This window comes from Nuphar pumila, chromosome 2, assembly GCF_984573655.1.
Source record: "Nuphar pumila chromosome 2, dmNupPumi1.hap1.1, whole genome shotgun sequence".
NCBI lineage: Eukaryota > Viridiplantae > Streptophyta > Magnoliopsida > Nymphaeales > Nymphaeaceae > Nuphar > Nuphar pumila.
This window is the reverse complement of record NC_143250.1, coordinates 4,601,287-4,625,357: the sequence shown is the minus strand read 5'-3', so window position 1 is coordinate 4,625,357 and position 24,071 is coordinate 4,601,287. Positions and strand designations below refer to the sequence as shown.

Here is a 24,071-nt window from a genome sequence, read left to right as displayed (position 1 = left end):
CATGGCTAATAAAGATTCAAAGACCAATCTTTCATTAAAATTGAATGGAACCAACTACATGATGTGAGCGATCGCAATGAAAAACAACCTCAAAGGGAAGAAACTTTGGGGCTATGTTTGTGGCACGATTCTCAAGCCACAATTAAAGCTTACCAAGAGGGAAGGAGATCAAGAGAGAGCTCTAAATGAAGAAGAAAAAGAGAAGGCTATCTAAGAATATCAATCCAAAATAGAAGATTTGGAAAGTGAACATGCTAAAATATTGGCATTGTTTATGAAGAATGTTGAACTCAAAATTTGTGCTAATCTTGTAAAGTTTAGGAAAGCCAACGATTCTTGGATATTTATGAAAGAAATGTTCACTAAAAAAAGATCTTGCTAGGCATTTCTTCTTGAAACTCGCTGGGTCAACCTGATGGCTCGGCCTTGATTGCCCAGTCACTGGGTCAAAAAACGAGTACAAACTCGTTTTCAACAAAACCTGGCCGAGTCACCAAGCTGACCCGATGAGTTTTTAAACATGCATCACTTTAGGAATGCCTCCCAAAAGCCGAGTCATGGGCGACTTTTTAAACATATATGTATATTATTTTATACACAACTCCATTACCCCATCTACTTCTGGTGCAGCGGTCTCATCTCTTCCCGGTATGTCTTCGTGGATTCTTGACTCATGTGCTTCTTTTCACATGACTCTGAATGCCTCCCTTCTATCTGGACAAAGCACCAATTCTTTTAAATCTTTTGTTTCTATTGCCGATGGTACATCCTTAGATGTCAAAGGTATAAGGATGTCAAACGACTCTATGTAAGCCCCTCTCTTATATATAAAGGGGATCACCCCATTTTCTTATTTTATGCTTGTCTCAAGCATTTCAATACAAAATATTTTTTATATTTTGTGTGTTCTCTCCCTCTCTAATACTCTTTGGAAGTGTTTGTGTTAGCCCTTGTGGTTATTGTATTTTGCCCATTAGAGGCTTTGTGTTTGTGCACTCTTTGTAGCTCTTAGTGGCATTGTATTTGTGCACATTTGGTTTCATTACACTAACATCATCTATATAAATCTAGTAAAAGTTTATGACCTTGTGAAAAGCCTGCAGATGGGTGAATCAACTAGGGGTTCAACCAACTCTTCACCAAAAGTCGACAAGATCCATTGGCTATTATGTATGTAGTCAAAAAGGCTAGGTGGTGCCTACTCAGTAGACCTTTAAAAAGACTAATCGAGGACTAGGTGCGACTAGTCGTATTAGTAGGTACCCAATTAAAAAATAAAAAAGTATACAAAATATACATAAAAATATGTTTAATTCTTTTAGTAATAAAATATTTTCATCTTGCAAGTACAAAATTATACATGTTTTCACAAAATATACATATTTAACTTTATCCACACATATATGTATATTCAATTATTCATAACATATTCAATAAAATAAACAAAATATGCTTTCAACCTTCCACAAAACTATTGATTTTAACCATAGTCACTTATATCGTTCAAGGTATTACCTCGGAAAGGATATTTCTCGGAGAGATTTTCAAAAGTTGAAAAATCTCGTGAAATTGTCGGGAGTTTAAAAAATTGAAAAAATATAAATAACAACAAAAAAGATAAGAAAATAATAAGTTTTGCATTATTTTTCTTCTAAAAATATAAAAAACATGTTTTAAAGATTTTAAAATATAAAAGAAACAAAAAATAGGAAATGCAAACTTAAAATAAAAAGGGTTTTTCTGAAAAATATCATGATATTATCGTGATAATATCACGGATTTTGTCTTTTGGTGATATTTTGAAAATATCGTGAGATATTCCCTTTAATATCGACTACCTTAAAATATCAATATTTTTGCGATATTTTCAAAATATCATCGATATTGGTGACAGTAATTTTAACACACATACATATATATATATACATAAAAAATCATAATTTCAACCTGTCACAGGAAAAAATCACACACATATATAACATATTGTATAATCAGTAATACTAAACATGCTTTCAGGCTTTTATAAAAAAATCACAAAAACAATTGTAAAAAATGTGGCAACTTAGTCGCCGGCTATGCGCTCTAGTCGGCAAAATTGGCATCTTTTAAGACACCCATCTAGGAATTGCAAAGCCTAGGCATTATATTTACACCTAGGCAGACTAGTCAGTGCTTTTGACTACATAGGCTATGACATGTTGGACACAGATTTCAGCAATCTCAGAAGCTGCCATGAGATCAGTGCTTTCAAAAGGCCCCCTCTTGAGGCTGGCATTTAAGGGTGCTGAAGCTGAGTTCTTTTTATTTCTGCTCTTGTGTGTCTGTTAACATCTAATGCGGTGCATAGCCCATACCCCTGACCTTTCTTTTGGAGAACGCCAGCCATCACATATCATACCAAGGTTGCCAGAGGGAGAAGCAGAATCAAGAAGTGTTGTTCGAAGAAAAGCGAGAAGCGAGTGATTTATAAGTATATGTAAAGTGCGAGTGATTCAGAAGTGACTAGGAAGCATTTAATAAGTTAATTAAGTTCTCTCGAATGCATGAATAGCATAGATTATTTTTTTTAATATTTGATGTTTTTCCCCTGTTGCCCATGATTCATTTATGGCTGCATGTGTCCTTGATCTTTCTATTTGTAAACCTGATCATGTAGCCATTTCTTTATAGATTCATAAGATGCTGGAACTCTACTACTGCCCATGAGGTTTATAGAATCACTGTAGGGCTTGGAGATGTGAGTGATAGACGAGAGCTTTGCATATGGTCGCTACTTGTACTAAGGTAATTCCATTGTTGCTGGTATGGAGAGGTGTTTCTTTAATTACTTGTGGGTTTCAAGGCAATGTTTAATAGTGGTTTACTAATATATTACCAAAGTAAAACATTTCCTGAAGGAAAACTTTATAAGGTCTTGTAGGTTTTCCTCTAGTTTAGCTGCAGGCAGTACTGTCTTCAATTCAATTGTTATGCATGAAATTGCTAATTTATTTAGCTTCTGATGATTTCAGGAATGGAACCCTTGTGAGTGCAGATAGCACTGGCAGTGTTCACTTTTGGGATGGCCAACATGGAACTTTGCTTCAAACCCATTCTAGGCACAAGGGTGATGCCAATGCTTTGGCAGCAACACTGAGTAATAGAAGAGTCTTTTCGGCAGGTTCAGACGGTCAGGTATGTTTGTTGTAGTAGAAGAGTCTTTTCGGCAGGTTCAGATGGTCAGGTATGTTTGTTGTAGCGATGCATGTTATTTTTTTTCTTGCTTGAAGCTGTGGATAGGCTAATCTGATTTCCTTCATTCACTTTGAAATCACATAATGATGAAGGACAGGAACATTGAACCATGTCTTAGTTTAACTGTTTTAGGACCTATGTCACATAGGTGCAGGTGCGGATGCGGCACCTTAAAAAAGCTTGGGTGAAGGGGTGCAGGGAGGGTATATATATAACAACAACAACAACAACTACGCCTTCATCCCAAAACAATTGGGGTCAGCGATATATATATATATATATATGTATATATATATATACATATATAATTTTTAACAGTTTTAAGTTGACACTAATGAAATACAAAAGCGTCATGATAATATATATATATATATATATATATATATATATATATATATATATATATATATATATATGTGTGTGTGTGTGTGTGTGTGTGTGTGTGTGTGTGTATGTATTCATATATAATATTAGATAAAACTGGACTTGGTTAGGGTTAACCGAATCTACTTTTGGGACAGAAATGAACCTCGGTGCGGTTGACTTCACCTGACACAAAGGAAACCGTGTGCAAGTGTCACACCCACATGGGCGTGGGTGCGTTGCCCTGGTAGAAGAGTCCATGTTACATAGTTTAGGACTCATTTGTGTGACTTTGAGATAGGGGTGTCAATGGGTCGGGTTTGGTTTGGACCAGAGTTACCGGAAGCGCCTAGGTGTATGGGGAAGTGCACTTCCCCGATACACGCTTTGGAAGTGCGAAACGTTGTGCTTCCGAAACGCGTGGGGAAGCGTCTCCTTTTTTTGGGAAGCGCGCTTCCCCATGCTTCCCCATTTTTTCTCATTTTTTTTTTATTTTTTTCGCTTCCGGTTCGCTTCCTAGGTCGCTTCCGAGACGGTTCGCAATTTTCTTCTAAGTGGTCCCACGCTTCCCGCTTCCTAAATTTTTGAAAGTGCCTCGCTTCCCGCTCCCGCTTCCCGTATTGCTTCCCGCTCCCGCTTCCTCGACTGGTAACTCTGGTTTGGACCCAGGTGGGACCAAACCCAATTCTGATTTGGAAACTAGAAAGGCAATGGAGAGCGTGGGTAACCGTTCTCCATGTTTAGCATTAATTGGTTATCAACTTTTCATAAGCCTCTCTCTCTCAAACGTTTAGTACCATCCTTTTGCATTCTTAATATTACTGGATGGGAGATCCACCTCTTCCATCTGATGCTGGTAATGATTCATTTTTCATTATTACAAAAAGGAATTTTTGAATATTTAAAGATTAAGGTGGTGGCTTATGTAGTGAATCAATAAAAAAAAAGATGGTGGCTTGTGAAGGTCCCATGAATACTTTACCTTGTCTGCATAATTCCAAATGAACACCCACATGAGTTTGATCGTCATTCAGTGTGCCCTTGTAATGAAATGAAAAAAGGGCCCACACACCTCACACAAGTTGCAAGAACACAACCCACAATGGGTGCAAACACGAGCCACTAAGGGCCAAAGAGATTAAACTCACAACACTTAAAAAATAATTATTTTATTCATGAATAAGTGCACATAAAGTGCATAGGATACAAGGGACTAGAGGTCCCTTATTTATACTCAAAAACAAGAAAGGAGTCCCATTATAGCTGTTGTTTGCTCCCAACGGCTATAATGGCAAATGACCATTATGCCCTTTACAATAAATAATAAGACAAAAACCTAAAAAATGTACATTCTACAAAGAAATTAATATATATATATATTATATATTAACAGCCTTATGGTTTGAAAAGCATTGGGGATAACCAAAACGACCTAGTACCTGGAATAGAATTAAAAGAATTCCTTGGTCCTACATAGCCTTGAACCAACACACTTGGTTTTGTTACTCACACTTAGAGAGATAAAAGAGGCGCCCATTTTCATAGAGTTTTCCATGCATGTATGGGAGAGAACGACCTATGAAAAGATATTCGTTCATCGATGTATTAACGAGATGTTTTTCAGCAAAAAAAAGAGAGATATTCATTCATATAAGCATGAGAGAGAGAGAGAGAGAGAGAGAGAGAGTTAATAACCAGCTATGTCACATGGGTGCGGGTGCAGGGATTCGGCACTTCCAAAAAACCTGGGTGTGAGGGTGCGGCAGGGGCAAAAATGTTAATATATATATATATATATATATATATATATATAGAGAGAGAGAGAGAGAGAGAGAGAGAGAGAGAAGGGGGTCGGGGTCCAGTTTTTTTTGCTGGTGTGTTTGTTTGAAGACTTGTTACCCACGTTTTGCTTGTTGTGTACTTTGGCGCAACGGGACAAAATTGATGAACCGAAAGGATTGGCAATCTGATCGACCCAGCCTGCTGCGTTTCGCTGACTGTCATGATTCAATCATGTCTGAAACTCCCTGGTCTTCACGAAAAAAATATAAGCGAAAGGTTTGATGTGGTTTGTTGGAGAGAGAGTCTTCACGAGGCCTACGGCTCCACTGCCACGCCACTGCCTAGGGTTCTTCAAATTTCATTTTATATACAGTTGCACACAGATGACAGCTAAAAGAAATTTATTGGATTTGACATGTGGAAAAGAGAGGTCTACACGAGGCTACGGCTAGAGCACCTATCTCGTCAGGGGAAAAGTGAATACTAATAGCCACCAAGGCTACCACCACCATTATCATTTATTATGGAGAGAGAAAATCCTTGACGAAAAAGGATCTGGATGGTTGAAGGATAAAGACTTCAAAAGGCTCTTGAATTTTGGTTTTAATTTTTGAGGAAGATGGATCATCATTTCCAAGTTAACAATATGTTTTCCAACGCTGCAAATTAATTGTTTGGAGGCAGGAATAGCATGGGATGCCAACAAAGCTCGTCAGATGTTGTGGACACAAGTGCCCCTTTATAAAACAAGAGCAGCAGCAGCAAACAACTGTCAGCAGATTTTTTTTTTTAAAATTCCGCAGCCCATTTCGTAGGGCAAATTTTTTTTTTTTAAATCCAAACAAAATGGACCAAAATGACCCTGGGTGCGGTCAATGCACCCAGGATCGGGTTGACCGCACCCGGTGCCGACATAGATAACCAGTTAATGCTAAACATGGGGAACGGTTAACCACACTCTCTATTGCCTTTCTAGTTTTCAATAATAAATGGAAACACATGCACATTTAACTCCTTTTTGGTTTCATTAAAAAATGGATATGCCTGCATATTAGCCCCCATCATAACCGTTGGATCTCAATAGATCCAATGACTATAATTAGATAATTAGAGAGTAGGTGCTCTGGGAGCACTCTATCATTGCTATATATATAGGGCCACTAGAATATGAGAACTAGAGTGTGAACTAGGCATTTCTGATGCTTTTTGTGAAAATTCTGAGCAATCGATTTTCAAGCCTTAAAAAATCCTACTTAATGCTTATGCATTGCAACCAGATTATTCAAGAGCTGGGCCCTTTAAAACCAAGCATGGAGATCACATCCATGCAGTCAAACCCATGAAAATCTTGGTTTGCACTTTAGCTCTCATTATTTCCAGTTCTCACCAGTGGCCCTATATGTACGTGTATATATATCTATATCTATATATATGTATAAAGAGAGAGAAAGAGAAATAATTAAATAACAAAAAACTATTTTAGAGAAAGAGAGGGAGATGCCTGGGTTGCCCTCCCCTAAATGTGATACCACACATTTAATATGAGGGCTGGTAAACAAGCTGAATGAACCCAATAGAGGGTCTTCAAGCTCAGCTCATTTTTGTGTTGAACCAAGTCGAGCTCGGGCTCATGGCGAGCCTGAGTTAAATGAGTCAAGCTCGGGCTAGTTTTTTTACAAAAAGAATGATATATTTTTCAAAATTTAAAATAATAGAATTTTTGGTTCTAAATCTACTAAGCTAATCTCAAACCAAGTGGCCCTATATATACTATGTATGTATGTATAAAGAGAGATAATGAGAAATAATTAAATAACAAAAAACTATTTTAGAAAAAGAGAGGGAGATAGCCTGGGATGCCCTCCCCCTAAATGTGGTATCACACAATTAATATGAGGGCTGGTAAAGAAGCTGAATGAACCCTACAAAGGGTCTTCAAGCTCAGCTCATTCTTATGTTGAGCCACTCGAGCTTCTGGCAAGGCCGAACGAGTCAAGATCGAGCTAGTTTGTTATTCCAGTTTTGGAAGCAATAAGAGTTGAACTCTAATCCTATTGGTTGCAAGTTGAAGGTTTCATCAACCATCTGAACATGATATAAATATATGTAAAGTAGGATTATTACTTGTTAATGAGCCTATGAGGTGAGATGAGCCGAGCTGAACACTGCCTATCTCATCAGTTTGAATGAGCTCTTTCCTAGCCGAACACAAGTTGAGCTATGAGTGGCTCGTCTTGTTTCATAGTCCAAAATATGCATTAAAGGTGGATGGGTGGGTAAGGGGAAGTTTGCTCCTAAAAGGGGTTGAGCTAGAGCCGACTATAGTATCAATGAGAGGGGGAGAGTCCTTTCCCTGATTGCCTTTGCCTTTTTTTTTTTTTTTTGAGAGAGAGAGAGAGAGAGAGAGAGAGAGAGAGAGAGAGAGAGAGAGAGAGAGAGAGAGAGAGAGAGAGGTCCACAAGCTGACTCCACCTCCTTTTGTGGGTTGAGACTTGGCAAAACGGAAAAAAGGGGGAATCTTTGACAGGTCAAACCACTTCCTAAATTGTGTGGAAAGGGGTTGGAGACCTACCGACACCCTTTCTTTGGGTTGTGTGTGTGTGTGTGTGTGTGAGAGAGAGAGAGAGAGAGAGAGAGAGAGAGAGAGAGAGAGAGAGAGAGAGAGAGAGAGAGAGAGAGAGATGATTCCAGCAAGGGGTGAGGTTCCATGATTAAGTTCGACTCTTCGACACCTCTAGGTGCAAAATGAGAGAATCTACGGTTTAAATATGATAGACTTAGTGTCCACCACTGAAACACTTTGTGTATAAGATATTAAAAAATGCTAGATGTGTAACATAAAACCTTTTTTTTTACAGTTCTACATTAAAAAATGATGTGTCCATGCTGTGTCTAGGAGCGTCGGTGTTGATGTCCAGAAGTGTCCTGCACCATAGCCCTCCATGCCACATAGGTGACTGCTTATGGGCCACATGCACTATGTACACTAAGTTAATGTATATTAGCATAGTCAGCAACATCGCTGATAGTTTGAAATTATCCTGATATTGTCAACCTTTCAAGGTAAGCCAAAATTATTGGCTAAATATTGTGACATTTTCCAAATATTGCCAGAATATATATCACAATATTTTTTGAATGAAATCATATTTTTCTACATTGAAGCCTACTTTTCCCATTTTTGTTTCTTTTATATTTGAAAAACTTTTTAAACTTGTTTCTTTATATTTTTTCAAGAAAAATATTGCAAAACTTATTTTTGTTAACTTATTATTATTGATATTTTTTTTTTCAATTTTTAAAACATTCAACATTTTCCCGAGACAAACCACTCTGAAAAAAAACCATCGGCGATAATTTGCTGAGAATGATACTGGTGAGTATGCTTTTAGGAGCTTGTCATAAGTGTGGCACTTTAAATGTGTATAAGTTTAAATCAGACTAGAAAAGGACATTGAAATCCTTAGATGTGGAGTTGTTTGAGGATCTAGTTTCCATGGAAAAGAGACCCAGTGTTAGTAGGAACATGGTGGTTCTGAAAGGCAACACTATAGTTACTTTTTAGGTTTAACTAACTCTATCTGTGCATGCATGTGCAAATGCATACATGAAAAATTAGTATCATATGTTGATGGGTGCTTGCACATCTACACTTGAGCTAGTGCTACTTGAATCGGTGATTCAGTATGAGTGATACTGCATAGCGTTTTCACCATGCAGTAGTCTGGGGGTTCTAGTTTATTTACATGTTAAATTATGCAAACTTTTTCCCTGACAAAATGCTTTGTTTGTCGCATGGATCAGCATATCTTCAAGAATGACCTTAAATATTTCACTAGTAAATAATCTTTTGATAAATTTAAAGCAGTAATACATGGAATATATTTGGCTCTCTTTTTTCTTTTGTAGTGCTAACTTGATGAGTACATGTCATTGGAGGTCCTCATATTCTAAAAAATCATGCAAGTGTATGATTAGCTTACAATCACTTCGATTGGTAATAATCAGTTAAAGCAGTGATATCACATTATCATAGTAATCTTATTTGTCCAGATATTAATTTTTGCTCTAAAGGAATACATGGTTTCTTAATAAATTTTGGTATCTGTTTTCTTCCAGGTTATCCAGTATAAACTCTGTAGTGACTCATCTGGTAAAAATGATTCTTCTGTAAATGTGATGGAAAAGTGGATCTATGTGGGCTATATAAGAGCTCATACCCATGATGTTCGGGCTTTGACTATTGCTGTGCCTATCAGTGCAGAGGGTTGTCCTATAGTTTTCATCCGTTGACGTCTTACTGTAAATTCTAGTTTTTTAATCCTTTATTATAATTTTTTCATTTTCTTCTGTAGATCCATTACCTAAAAAGGTGAAAAAGAGCAGAAAGGAGAGAAAGAATTGTGATCCTGAAAAGCTCATGAACTTCTGCTACCGAAAGTGGGCACACTTGGGAGTTCCAATGTTGATTTCAGGTGGTGATGATACCAAGCTCTTTGCCTACTCTGCCAATGAGTTCAACAAGTTCTCACCTCATGACATATGCCCTGCACCTCAGAGAGTGCTTGTTCAGTTGGTGTATGATTCAGTTATCGGTGGGACAGATGTGCTCTTAGTTCAGAATCCTGGCTGGTTGGATGTGATACCTATTCTTGTTGGATCTAACGCCAAATCTGGTAAGAGAAAGCATCTGGATTGTGGGAGGACTGCAACCACACAGTTGCTGGCTAGAGTCAAGTGCAGAAATTCGCAAAAGATCATCTGTAGTGCTATTTCTAGAACTGGGGTTTTGATTGCTTTCTCAGATCATGTAAAACCTAGACTAGTTCAACTAAAGAAGCTGTCCTGCTCTGGTGATGGAAGGAGTGGGTGGGTGATTGACAAAATGCAACTTCCTTGGCAGTTGCCATTTGCACATTGTATGGCTTTTAGCAGCGATTCGTCTCGCCTAATTATTGCAGGCCATGATCGAAAGATACATGTATGTAACCATCTTTTGATTTTCATTGTCAGTTCTATGTCTTCTGCTTGTATTTATTTAATGTTAAGCATCTCTTGCCTATGGTAACTTTTCAGATTATAATCATACTGAGCATAGCATGCAGTCTTCTTAAGCTAGATTTAATCCGTCTTTTCATATGGTTTCCCTATGGCGAGTCAAAGCTGTGGCACCTTTCTTTTTTCTATTTCTGTTTCCCCTTTTTCTTCTTTTATGTTTGTAATTTATGTGAGCATTGATCTTAATATTCCTTTTTACTAGTTTTCTCCATATTATCAAATCTTTTTCTTCAGGTTTCTGCCTTTCATGAAAGATGAAAAACCCTTGCACCTTTCATGCTCTACGGAATTGGTCCCCTTCTCTCTTATCCATGCTTGAACATCGTTTTTGAGACATGCATGAGTTTGCACAAGTGCAAATGGTCATGGACAGGCACATGGAAACATAGATACAAGTGGATGTGTCCAGACTCCATTCACACTTGCATAGTTAAGTATACAGATGCACACACACATGTTTGTGTGCATGTCGCTAATTTGTGTTTTAGTTACTTGCAGTGATTGGTAGTTAGGATTGTTATATTTGAGGTTACATTGCATTTGTTGATTCATAACAGGTGGTTGATGTTGCTGCTTCAGAAGTTCTACACACCTTTATACCCTGCAGGAATGATTCAGGTCGGAGGAATTCAGCTCTGACTGAACCACCAATAAACATGTTGCTTACTAGTGGTGATGGGCAATGGTTAGCTGCTATAAACTGCTATGGAGATATCTACATCTTCAACTTAGAAATAAACAGGTGCATAATTACATGAATCTTTTCCTTTTTTTCGTCTGGGTTCCATAATTTGATTTTGGCTGCTTGCAGAATGTGTCTCATTTGTTTGAATAACTGATACGAAGAGCATGCATGCCTTAATCACCGGACAAGTAGTCTACCATTTGGATTAAGTATGATGTAAAATCATTTAGGCTTTAGCCAGATCTATAATTTGTCTGGGTCAATTGTGGGGCCAAATCTGGATGATATAGGACCAGTTTGAAGCATTAGCTGGCCAGTTTCCAGAACTGACTGGTATCCAATCCTTTCTACACATCAACTCTTTGTGACTTGGTATGATGTATGAGGACCAATGTGTCACCATATATGGTTGAAAATGCCTAGGGACCCAGATCTAGTCCTTCTATCTGGATGCAAATTGTCCTGAATCTGTCACATGGATACAGATCCGCGAATGGGACACCATGCAGATTCACTTTGTACAATTTGATAATTTTCACTAATTAGGACACAAGACGTGACTGTACACACACAGATGTATGTATTATCAAAGCTAGAGAAGAAGCACACAAGAGAGAAGATGAAACAAAAAGTCTTGGAGTTTCATCAATTAGAAAAATATTGTACAACTTTACATATGGGACATCTCCTCTTTCTAACAACTAAAACGTAAAAGTCCATGACCTTTGAATTTTATCATGTAAAAAGTGCCCCCTTATAAAAATAATATGTAAAATTAGGGCAGCATGAAAACTAGAGATACATGGTTGTACATTTCTCAACACTCTCTCAAACTTGAGATGATGCAAGGTAAATCTGTTAAAATGTACCTATTATATATATATATATACATATATATATATTCTGTTTATTACATCAATACCCGATAGGGGTATTTTTGTAATTTCACAGTTGTTTTAGAAAACAACTATTTTTTCTTTTTGAACAAATGTAATTTTTATTTTTTATTTTTTCATTTCTTTTTTTATTATTTTTGAGGACCTAAAGGGGCTCCAACATAGAAGTCGTTGGAGCCCCCAATGGTCACAAATGTGACCGTTGGGGGCTCCCAACGACTCTATGGGAGCCCCCTTTTGGCTCTCCTTTTGAGGCCCTTTGGCCCTCCTTTTTCCTCCTCCTTCTCTTGTATAAATAGGGGTGATCCCCTTGTGTATTCTTATCTTGGAGAGCTCCTCTCTCTTTTCAATAAGAGGCTTTGTATATTGTTGCCTTCTTAAAGGCTTGTGCTTGTATTGTCCCTTCGTGGACTTGTGATATTTTCTCTTTTATTCATTGTTGTATGTGCTTGTATGCACTCTTTATATTTCCGCAATATCTCATTACATGGTATCAGAGCCACTCGATTCTTGAAGGAAAGGTGTGGTTCGTGTATCTCTTATTTTGGTGGACATCTTCTCACTTCTTGGCAACATCATGGAGACAAAGATTGATCTTTCTTTCAAACTCAATGGAAAGAACTATATGATGTGGGCATCAGCAATGGAGAATAATCTCAAAGGGAAGAAGCTTTGGGGTTATGTCATGGGGACCGTTCCGGAACCTAAGCTTATGCTCACAAAAATGGAAGAAGATCAAGAAAAAGCTCTTGAGGGAGATGCTCGTCTCAAGGCCATTGAAAATCATCAAAAGGAAGTAGAAGATTGGGAAAGCAATCACGCAAAAATCCTTGCGTGGTTTATGAACAATGTGGAACTTAAGGTATGTGCTAATATAGCTAAATTTCGTCGAGCCAATGAGGCTTGGTCCTTTATGAGGGGTATGTATACCCAAAAGGATCTTGCAAGAGCATACTTCTTGCAAGAAAAAGTTAGAACCACCAAGCAAGGTGATTCTAGCATTCAATACTACTATAGTGCCCTTAACCCACTATGGGATGAATTGGCTCTTTTAGAGCCAAAGTGGGTTTCTATGAAAGATGTTGATTTAAGACAAAAACAAATGGAACAAGAGCGATTGTTTCAATTTCTTTTTGGGCTACGCCCCGAATTTGAGCAAGTGAGATCCTCACTTCTCCATAGATCTATTTTTCCTCCTATTGAGGATGCTATTGCCGAAATCACTCAAGAGGAGACAAGGCTTGGCATGAGTAAGCATGTTGATGAAGTCCTTGCCGTATCCAAACCGGGTAACAATGTTAGAACCTATAAGCCTCCTCATTTTGGGAAACAAGGGAACTACAATGGAGGAAGAAAAATGATTGTTTGTCATTATTGCAATGAGCCGGGTCACATTAGACCCGTTTGTCCAAAGCTTATGGGAGCCTTCAAGCCTAAAGTAGCCTCTCTTGAAGAAACCACCTCCAAAGAAGATGAAGGCAAAAACAATGACATTAAAGAAACTCTTGGACAAATATCTATGGCTCTCCAACAAATGCTTAAAGTTTCTTCCTCCACATCGGGCACGGCCATTGCTTCAACATCATCACCCGGTACGTATTCTTGGATCCTTGATTCCGGAGCTTCTTTTCATATGACCCCTCATGAGAATGCACTTAGTGATGTTTGCATCAATTCAAAGGACTCTTGTGTCTCAACGGCCGATGGAACCTTTTTGAAAATTTCAAGTATTGACTCTTTTAAAGATTCTCAAAATTTTTGTGTTCCAAAAGTAAGAGTTGTTCCCAAATTAAATTTAAACCTTTTTTCGGTTTCTCAAATTGCCGACCATGGATGTGAAATATCTTTCTCATCTAATGGTTGCTTTGTGCAGGATCTCCGGTCCGAGAAGCGGATTGGGCAAGGCCATAGAAAGGGAGACCTCTATTATATGGACCATCTTGATCTCCCTACAAACTTTTTTTGTTCTTATGTCCAAGAAAAAAATATGGAAACTTGGCATAAAAGACTTGGTCATCCAAGTTATTCCAAAATGTATCTCTTTCCTTTTGGAAACAAATTTTGTAAGGAAAAAGAAATTAATTGCAAAGATTGCATTTTTGGAAAAATGAAGTCTATTCCTTTTCCAACTAGATCTTTTTTCTCATCAAGGCCTTTTGAATTGGTGCATTCGGATGTTTGGGGTCCTTCTCCGGTTATGTCTAAAGGGGGCTATTCATATTATGTTACGTTTATTGATGACTTTACTCAGTATGGTTGGATTTATTTCCTTAGTCATAAGTCGGAAGTATTTACTTTCTTTAAAGATTTTCATAAAAAGGTTCAAAATCAATTTCAAAGTAACATATCTATTTTAAGATCCGATTCCGGTGGTGAATACTTATCTCACGAATTCCAAAACTATTTAAACCAAAATGACATTTGTCATCAAAAGTCATGTCCTAGGACTCCTCAACAAAATGGCCTAGCGGAAAGGAAACATAGGCACATTATAGAAACCGCTAGAACATTGCTTGTGTCTAGAAATATTCCAAAAAAATTTTGGGCGGAAGTCATTCTTACCTCAACCTATCTAATCAATAGAATGCCCTCTTCTAAGTTAAAAAATGCTTCTCCCTATGAGAAACTCTTTAAGTTTTCACCCGATTTTAATCGACTTCGTATTTTTGGTTGCAAATGTTTTGTCCTACTACATAAAAGGGAGAAGTTATCTCCCAAAGCAATTGAATGTGTATTTTTTGGATATGGTGAAAATAAAAAAGGGTATAGATGTTATGATTTTAAGAATGATAAACTATATGTTTCAAAAGATGTAACATTTCTCGAAGAAGAAAACGGTTTTGATAAAATAGAAGAGACAAATGAAATCGATTATGTATTCTTATATGATCTTATTTATGACATACAAGAAGATTCTCTTGAAAACATAGATGACACTCACGAGGTATCCCCTCTTGACATAACACTCTCAAATGATAGTAATTCAAATACAAATGTTCATGATAGCAATACCAATGTAAATGTTTACTCAAGAAGAAATCAAGAAAAACCTATTAGTGCCCTCGAAAAATACTCTCAAATTTCCGAATCCATTGAGGAACCACAAGTTAGGCATTCTTCTAGAATATCAATACCCCCAAATAGGTTTGTCTCCTATGACTCTTTAACTCCCAACTATCGGGCATGTTTGATAACTCTACACTCTTATTTTGAAACAACTCACTATAATCAAGCTAAATCTATACCTCATTGGGTTGAAGCAATGCAAGTTGAACTAAATGCTTTAAAAAAGGCCAATACTTGGGAAGTAGTTGATCTACCCTCACACAAAAAACCTATTGGTTGTCGTTGGGTCTTCAAAGTTAAAACTAAAAGCGATGGCTCTTTGGAACGATATAAAGCAAGATTGGTTGCTAAGGGATACTCCCAAGAATATGGTATTGATTACGAAGAAACATTCGCCCCCGTAGCTCGTATGACAAGTGTCAGAACCTTAATAGCTGTCGCATCAACCAAAAAATGGCCTATTTATCAACTTGACGTAAAAAATGCTTTTTTAAATGGAAGTTTAAGTGAAGAAGTTTATATGGATCCACCACCCGGAATAAATATTAAGCAAGGTCAAACACTTCGGCTTTTAAAGGCATTATATGGTCTTAAACAAGCTCCTAAGGCTTGGTATGATCGTTTTAGTGATATCATGATAAAATTAGGATTTCATTCTTGTTATACTGACACTGCTCTTTTTGTTAAAAATGCAGGTTCTAGTATCGTAATTTTGTTGCTTTATGTTGATGATATGATTATCACTGGAAATGATCAAAGTAGTATTATTAATGTTAAAAATATGTTAAAAGATAATTTTGATATGTCTGATTTAGGTTTTCTCAGATATTTTCTTGGAATTGAGGTTGCATATTCTCCTAGAGGATATATTTTGTCACAGATGAAGCTTGCTGCAGATATATGTTCTAAGTCTGGGATTTCTGATGATAAGAAGGTAGAGACTCCCGAGGTTATTAATGCCAAGTTGCGGTTAGAGGATGGGGTTCTTCTGGAAGATCCTACACCGTACAGACAACTCATTGGGTCTCTTACATATTTAACCATCACCAGACCAGATATCACTCATGCGGTTCACTCAGTCAGTCAATTTCAGCATGCTCCTACAACCGTGCATATGAGTGCGGTTCTCCGAATCATTCGCTACATTCGGAATACCATCAATAAAGGGCTATTTCTATCCTCCTCTTCCCCTTTGAATCTTCTTGCTTATACTGATGCAGATTGGGGAGGTAATCCCAATGATCGAGTCTCAACTACTGGTTTTTGTGTCTTTTTAGGGGACTCATTGATTGCCTGGCGATGCAAGAAGCAGCAGAAAGTTTCCCTATCATCCACTGAAGCTGAGTACCGGGCAATGACAACCACAACAATGGAACTTGTATGGCTTCGCAGTTTGCTTAAAGATATGGGAGTTGATATTACTGAAGCCTCCAAGCTGTGTTGCGACAATAAGAGTGCCATCTATATTGCAAGCAATCATACTTTTCATGAACGTACGAAACATATCGAAATGGATTGCCACTATGTTCGTGACGAATTTTTACGAGGAACTATTGCTCTGCCATATGTCACTTCAGAATATCAGTTGGCAGACTTCTTCACTAAAGCTCTCCCGGCTCCTCGGTTCATGTTTCTTCTCGGCAAACTTTCCGTCCTTCCCCCGTAAAGTTTGAGGGGGGGTGTTAAAATGTACCTATTATATATATATATATATATATATACATATATATATATATTCTGTTTATTATATACATGAAAGTGGAGAAAGGATTTTAGATTTTTGTTTGTCCTATGATATGATCTTAGCAAACACTTGGTTTAGGAAGAGGGAGTCTCACCTAGTAACATTTAAAAGTGGGGTTAATACGAGTCAGATAGATTTTTTCCTACTTAGAAAGAGAGATAGGGGTTGTTGCATCGATTGTAAGGTTATACCAGGAGAAAGTGTAGCTACACAACATAGAGTCTTAATTTTAGATCTTAGAATTAGACAATGCCGCAAAAGGGATAGACATAGGATAGATCATAGAATTAAGTGGTGGGCACTGAAAGGAGCTAAACAAGGAATGTTTGTAGAGCAGGTAGTTAAGGAAGTTGATTGGTGTCTCGAGGAGGATTCAGAATCAATGTGGAATAAGATAGCGGGTGGTATGAGAAAAGTAGCTAAGGAGGTATTGGGTGAGTCTAAAGGCGGTGCACCACTAGGTAAGGATACATCATGGTGGAACGAGGATGTCAAATTAGCTATTAAGGTTAAAAGAGAGTGTTATAGAAATCTAAGTAAGAGTCGTGATAATGAGAATTTGGAGAAGTATATGATAGCAAAGAAGGAAGCTAAAAAAGTTGTTCGAAACGCGAGGGCTAAGGTATATAAGGAGGTTTATGACAAGTTGGATACCAAAGAAGGCGAGAAGGATATTTATAGGCTTGCAAAGATGAGAGATAGGAAATCGAAGGATTTGGGTATGGTTAGATGTATCAAAGATGAAACGCAAAGGGTTTTAGTCAAAGATGAGGAGATTAAGGAGAGATGGAAAAATTATTTTGATAAGCTATTTAATGATAGTCATGCTCAAGATCTTGGAGACTTCTCCATTCCTTTTCATGAGATAAATCGTGACTTCATGCGCAAGATTCAAAAGAAAGAAATTGCAGAGGCTTTGAAGAAAATGAAATCAAGAAGGGCAGTTGGCCCAGATGGTATACCTATCGAGGCTTGGAAATGCTTGGGAGAGAAAGGTTTAGAATGGTTGACAAATCTTTTTAACTTGATTTGGCGAACAAATAAGATGCCTAATGAGTGGAGGAAGAGTACTTTGGTGCCTTTATATAAGAATAAGGGTGATATACAAGATTGCACAAACTATCGTGGTATAAAACTCATGAGTCATACTATGAAACTTTGGGAGAGGGTGATTGAGTCTAGGTTGAGGAAGGTTGTCATGATATCGGAGAATCAATTTGGTTTTATGCCTGGAAGATCAACTATGGAAGCTATACATCTTCTTAGACAACTTATTGAAAGATATAGAGAGAGGAACAAAGATTTGCATATGGTTTTTATTGATTTAGAGAAGGCATACGATAGAGTACCTAGGGACGTTCTCTGGTGGACAATGATGAAGAAAGGTGTTTCTCTCAAGTACATTAGTATAATTAAAGATATGTATGAAGGAGTAGTAACCAATGTTCGCACTTGTGGAGGGGTGACAACCAATTTTCCGATAACGGTTGGGTTACATCAAGGATCTGCTTTAAGCCCTTTCCTATTTGCGATAGTGATGGATGAGCTTACGAGATCAATTCAAGAAAATGTACCGTGGTGTATGTTGTTTGCTGATGATATTGTTTTGATTGATGAGTCTAGAGCTGGGGTTAATGCTAAGTTAGAATTATGGAGACAGACATTGGAAGCTAGAGGTTTTAAGTTGAGTAAGAGTAAGACTGAATATATGGAATGTCGGTTTAGTAAGCAACGAAGTAGTGATGGGAGTGTAGTGAAGCTTGGTGAGCAAGATATACCGGTGAATGATTATTTCAAATATTTGGGATCCATCATTCAAAAGTATGGAGAAATTGATGGAGATGTAAATCATAGGATAAAGGTTGGGTGGATGAAATGGAAAAGTGCTACTGGAGTGCTGTGCGATCGTAGAATGCCATTGCGGTTGAAGGGAAAGTTTTATAGGACGACTATTAGACCCGCTTTACTATATGGTACGGAATGTTGGGCTGCCAAGAGACATCATATTCAAAAAATGAGTGTAGCTGAGATGCGGATGCTTAGATGGATGTGTGGAAATACAATAAAAGATAAGATTCGGAACGAAGAGATACGTAAGAAGGTAGGTGTTGCACCCATTGAAAATAAGATGCGAGAGAATCGTTTACGGTGGTTTGGACATATTCGGCGAAGGCCTAATGATGCTCCAGTTAGAAGGTTGGAGAAATGGGAAAATATATTAGTTAAAAGAGGTCGGGGTAGGCCTAGGAAGACTTGGATGGAGATGATAGGAAAGGATATGAATGCTTTGAACCTCACCGAGGACATGGCGTTGGATAGAAATGATTGGAGGAAAAGGATTCATGTGGAAGACCCAAAATGAATTTCTTTTTTGGTTCATATCGCTGACCCCAATTGTTTTGGGATGAAGGCGTAGTTGTTGTTGTTGTTGTTGTTATTACATCAATACCCGATAGGGGTATTTTTGTAATTTCACAGTTGTTTTAGAAAACAACTATTTTTTCTTTTTGAACAAATGTAATTTTTATTTTTTATTTTTCATTTCTTTTTTTATTATTTTTGAGGACCTAAAGGGGCTCCAACATAGAAGTCGTTGGAGCCCCCAACGGTCACAAATGTGACCGTTGGGGGCTCCCAACGACTCTATGGGAGCCCCCTTTTGGCTCTCCTTTTGAGGCCCTTTGGCCCTCCTTTTTCCTCCTCCTTCTCTTGTATAAATAGGGGTGATCCCCTTGTGTATTCTTATCTTGGAGAGCTCCTCTCTCTTTTCAATAAGAGGCTTTGTATATTGTTGCCTTCTTAAAGGCTTGTGCTTGTATTGTCCCTTCGTGGACTTGTGATATTTTCTCTTTTATTCATTGTTGTATGTGCTTGTATTCACTCTTTATATTTCCGCAATATCTCATTACAAAATCATCCCAAGTTTGAAGAGAAATGTGGTGAAACGTGGAGCAAGATAAACACATCCGCAATTTGCTCTTTGGAGCATACATGCTCAATTGAGATAGTTCTATCTTCATAAGCCCTCCTTGTAAAGTGTCAATCTATCTTAATATTCTTCATTCACTCATGAGATTCAGGATCCTTTGCTATATGAACAACACTCATTGTCACAATACAAGGATGTTTTTCCATGCATAGATATTCCAAATTCTTTCAATAGCCATCTAATCCAAATTTATTTTTACTGTAACTTGAGCCATGGATCTTTATCCTGCCTCTGCGGTAGACAAATCCTCCATTTGTTGTTTCTTGCTCTTCCATGAAATCAAAGAGCTTCCCAGAAAAATGCAAAATCCAGCTGTAGACAATCTATCATGGATAGATCCTCCAAAGTCATCATCACAGTATGCTCTAAACTCTGAAGAGATGATGAAAAGAAAAACATGCCAAAATGAATAGTGTCTCTCGCATAACGAATGATCCTTAGAACAACAATAAGATGAACTGTCGGGGGTGAGCTCATGAACTGACTCGTTGCATGGACTGCATAAGCAATGTTTGGTCTAGAAATAGTCAAATATATCAAACTCCCAAGTAGCTGCCTGAAAATAATTGTATTATCGAATTCAACTCCATCAATGGGTTATAGCCATGGTTGCCAGTTGAGGAAGCGGGAGCGGGAAGCGATACGGGAAGCGGGAGCGGGAAGCGAGAAACTTTCAAAATTTTAGGAAGCGGGAAGCATGGGACCCCTTAGGAACAAATCGGGAATCATCTCGGAAGCGACCTAAGAAGCAAACCGAAAGCGACCTAGGAAGCGAGGGACAAGCGAAAATAAAAAATAAAAATAAAAAAAAAAACAAAAAAAAAACAAAAAAAAAACAAAAAAAATTGAAAAAATGGGAGAAGCATGGGGAAAGCGTGATGGGAAGCGTGCTTCCCATTAAACGGAAGTGCACTTCCCATTTAAAAAGGGCGCTTCCCCGCGCGTTTTGGAAGCGCGACGTTCCGCGCTAAGCGCGCTTCCCCACTTACCTAGGCGCTTCCGGTAACTCTGGTTATAGCTTCATATTTGGCTCCATTGGAGACTCTACATTGCTTAGAATCATCTACCAACCGAGCTTTAACCACTAGGTCTGTCTCATATTTGTGTTTAGACAAATACAAACCTCTTCTTGATTATGCAACTTCAAGCCCAAGAAAATACTTCAAATATCTCAAGTTTTTCATTTCAAATGCATTAGCTAACTTTTTAGTATCCTCAATTTTTTTGCAGATCTTCACCAGTGATGATCATGTCACTCACATACAAAAGAAGTATGCACTTCCATTGATCTGAAGATGATACAAATAAAGCTTGATCATGATAATTCTGCTCAAACCCCAAAGCCTTCACTAGCCAAACTAAATTTCTCGAACCATTCATGTAGGTCTTGTTTGAAGCCATATAATGCCCTTGTGGAAGCTGCATATATTCTTCCTCATCAAGTCTCCATTTAGAAAGGCATTCTTTATATCCCACTTAGGAAATGTGGTTGCATAATCCTCATTATCATCCTCCGGCTTTCTTTTTGATCCATCTGGATACCCGCCATAACCAAAACCCTTGAAACAGTCATGTATTCAGCCCAATACGAATAATTGTTTCATCCAACTTAACTGGTTGATTCCTTTTTCTCCATCACACCAACCTCCAAACTCGGGCTGCACGAAAGAGAGTAACCACAACAAACCAGAAGCTAGAATGCTGTATATAGGATCACCAACACCAAAACAGGGCAATATTCTATTCTTGAATGCTACAACAACAATAGAGTGTCGATGCCCAAGGAGAATACGGAACACCACCACTAGTTAACAAAGTATTGAACCAGCTTTAATAAACTAGCATGAATTATGTATTTGAAGGTGATTAATACCAAAAAATACATTATCAAGGCTGATAGCACAGTCGATGCACCAAAAAACCCAAGAATACAGGTTGCCGCCAGAACTAGAACCTCAAAACTTCACCAAAAAACAAACTATGACCCAAAACTGATATCAGTCGTTTCCTTATGCAAAAATGGCCAAACCCAAGCGAACAAACTCTGTTGATTAGTCCAGAATCAACAGTTTTAAAAAATCTGGACACTGTTCACTGCCACATCCAGAATAAAAAAAATCACTACAAATCCAGATTAACCTCTACCTCAATTGGCTGAAATCCCTCTGATTGTACCGATGACCAGAATGTAACTCATGCTGGAGAAGTCTTGAAGGAGTTTCCTTAATTAGAAAAATATTGTTACAGCTCTACACATGGGACACCCCTTCTTTTTAAGAACTAAAACAAAACTGGGCATAAAAGTTCATATGACCTTTGACTGCTACAACAGAATTTTATCATGTACAAAAATGCCCCTTATGTACAATTAGGTCTGCATGAACACTAGAAATACATGGTTTTACATTTCTCAACATTGTACGTGTGTGTGTGTGTGAAACAAAATAAGATCATAAAAGAAAATAGATAAAGTTAACAACACAATATTGACTGTGAAACTGGATTGACTGTGCCTATGAAGTGTTGTAACGTGTCCATGAAGTGTCTGGGTGTTGTATAGTCAGTAAGGGGTATGCATGCTAAGTGTCCTTGTGACAGGCCTGAATCGAACCTCCAGATATTAGACTAATTGACTGTATTGAAGTGGCTGGATTTGATATTGGCACTGGGTAGTTTTGTTTTATATTGCTGTGTAAAGTACCGGTTTCACTCTTATCTTTGAAGGTCTTCCAGTTTAATTTCTGGACTATGTTTTCGTTGAGATCTGCTTACGGGCCTTTAAAGACGCATTTGAACGATATCCTTTTTTGTTTACATGAATATATTTGTTGCTAAATCTAGAGGTCTTGTACAGGCAGCATTGGTTTATATCTCGATTGAATGGGGCGTCAGTTGCTGCCAGTGGTTTTCCTCCTGGGAACAGCAATATTCTTGTAATTACAACATCCTCAAATCATGTCTACGTATTTGATGTTGATGCCAAACAGTTGGGTGAGTGGTCTAAGCATCACACTTTTGTTCTTCCAAAAAGTTTTCAAGAATTTCCTGGAGAGGTCATAGGACTGTCTTTTCCTCCATCAATCAAGTCAACTTCTGTCATCATATACAGTGCCAGGTACACCCGCTCTTCATCCTAGCAGCTATTTCCATTTTGCCATGTATCTTGTCACCATATCCTTTGCCAATTTAGATGCTTGGTGCCAAGTCTCCATACAGTACGTAAAAAAACAGATATTTCTGGTTCTGATACTATCTCATTCTCCATGCAGAGCAATGTGTACAATTGATTTTGTGATGTCTGTGGAGCAAGAGAAAGATGGTGCAAGTAACTCTTTCAGTTCGACATCCAAGAAATCTGACAGGTTGCATGAGAATGGTGTCAAGAAGTGGAGGCATAATGATTCTGGTTTGGATTATAATCAATCACCAAGATCCAATAGAAATTTGGAATTTCATACATTTAAGAATCCTACTTTGTTTGTGGGGCATATATCAGATGGTTCTCTTGTGACTATAGAAAAACCATGGACGGAAGTAGTGCAAAAATTGGGTGCTCCCGTTCACAGACACATATATGGATCATAATCAGCCAGCAGGTGTGTGCTAGGCCCCTTCTCATTCGGTACTCCCCGGATGGTTGAAGTAGTTGTAAAATGATATTGTTTTTTGGTAATAGTATTAAAAAGTGTTTTATCACGTGGACTTGGCATCTTTAAGTCGAACCTATTCGATTCCTTATGGTGCCGATTCTAGAACTGTTGTCATATGATGTTTTTTTTATTTTTTATTTTTACTCGGAGAAACCACCCAGGTGCAGAGACCTAGCCCCGCTGGCTCAGTCTGAAATATTTATGGTCTCTGTCCATGTCGGCGTAAAACTCTGAGGGCTTACCCCTCGACCCCAGGGAGTCGCCAAGCTTCGGCTTACGAAGGGGGGTGATGCCCATGGGATTTGAACTTAGACTGCGTCAAATGGTCTAGGCTCCATTCCACTACGCCAAACCCCTTTGGGTCTAGTTGGCATATCATTTTGAACATGAAAGGGATGAATACACATGACCTGACCAGGTTAAAGCCTTTAGTATATGGGTTTGGTGATAAAAGAAAGGTTTGATTAGGAACCTTGTCAGTCAAAAGGATCTGATTAGTATATTCAGCTGGGTGCTTTTGTGAAATTTCATAGACCCAGATTTGACTTGGGTTCCTAATTAGACCTGTGATTTTTCATTGTAGTCGGTGATTTTGTTTGGTTGG

The 24,071-nt window shown here is 38.0% G+C and overlaps 1 protein-coding gene across 1 annotated transcript in view; it reads left to right on the top strand.

Annotated features, from left to right (window-relative positions):
* The window catches only part of LOC149844541 (WD repeat-containing protein PCN-like), a 53,263-nt gene extending 29,750 nt beyond the window's left edge, over window positions 1-23,513 (top strand). The window contains exons 6-12 of the mRNA XM_089997248.1: window positions 2,671-2,784; window positions 3,012-3,174; window positions 9,499-9,646; window positions 9,735-10,360; window positions 10,995-11,179; window positions 22,672-22,932; window positions 23,087-23,513. Coding sequence (XP_089853374.1) covers window positions 2,671-2,784; window positions 3,012-3,174; window positions 9,499-9,646; window positions 9,735-10,360; window positions 10,995-11,179; window positions 22,672-22,932; window positions 23,087-23,402 — 1,813 coding nt within the window. The 3' untranslated portion in view covers window positions 23,403-23,513. The remainder of the gene's footprint in view (window positions 1-2,670; window positions 2,785-3,011; window positions 3,175-9,498; window positions 9,647-9,734; window positions 10,361-10,994; window positions 11,180-22,671; window positions 22,933-23,086) is intronic.
* The last annotated feature ends 558 nt before the right edge of the window (window positions 23,514-24,071 follow it).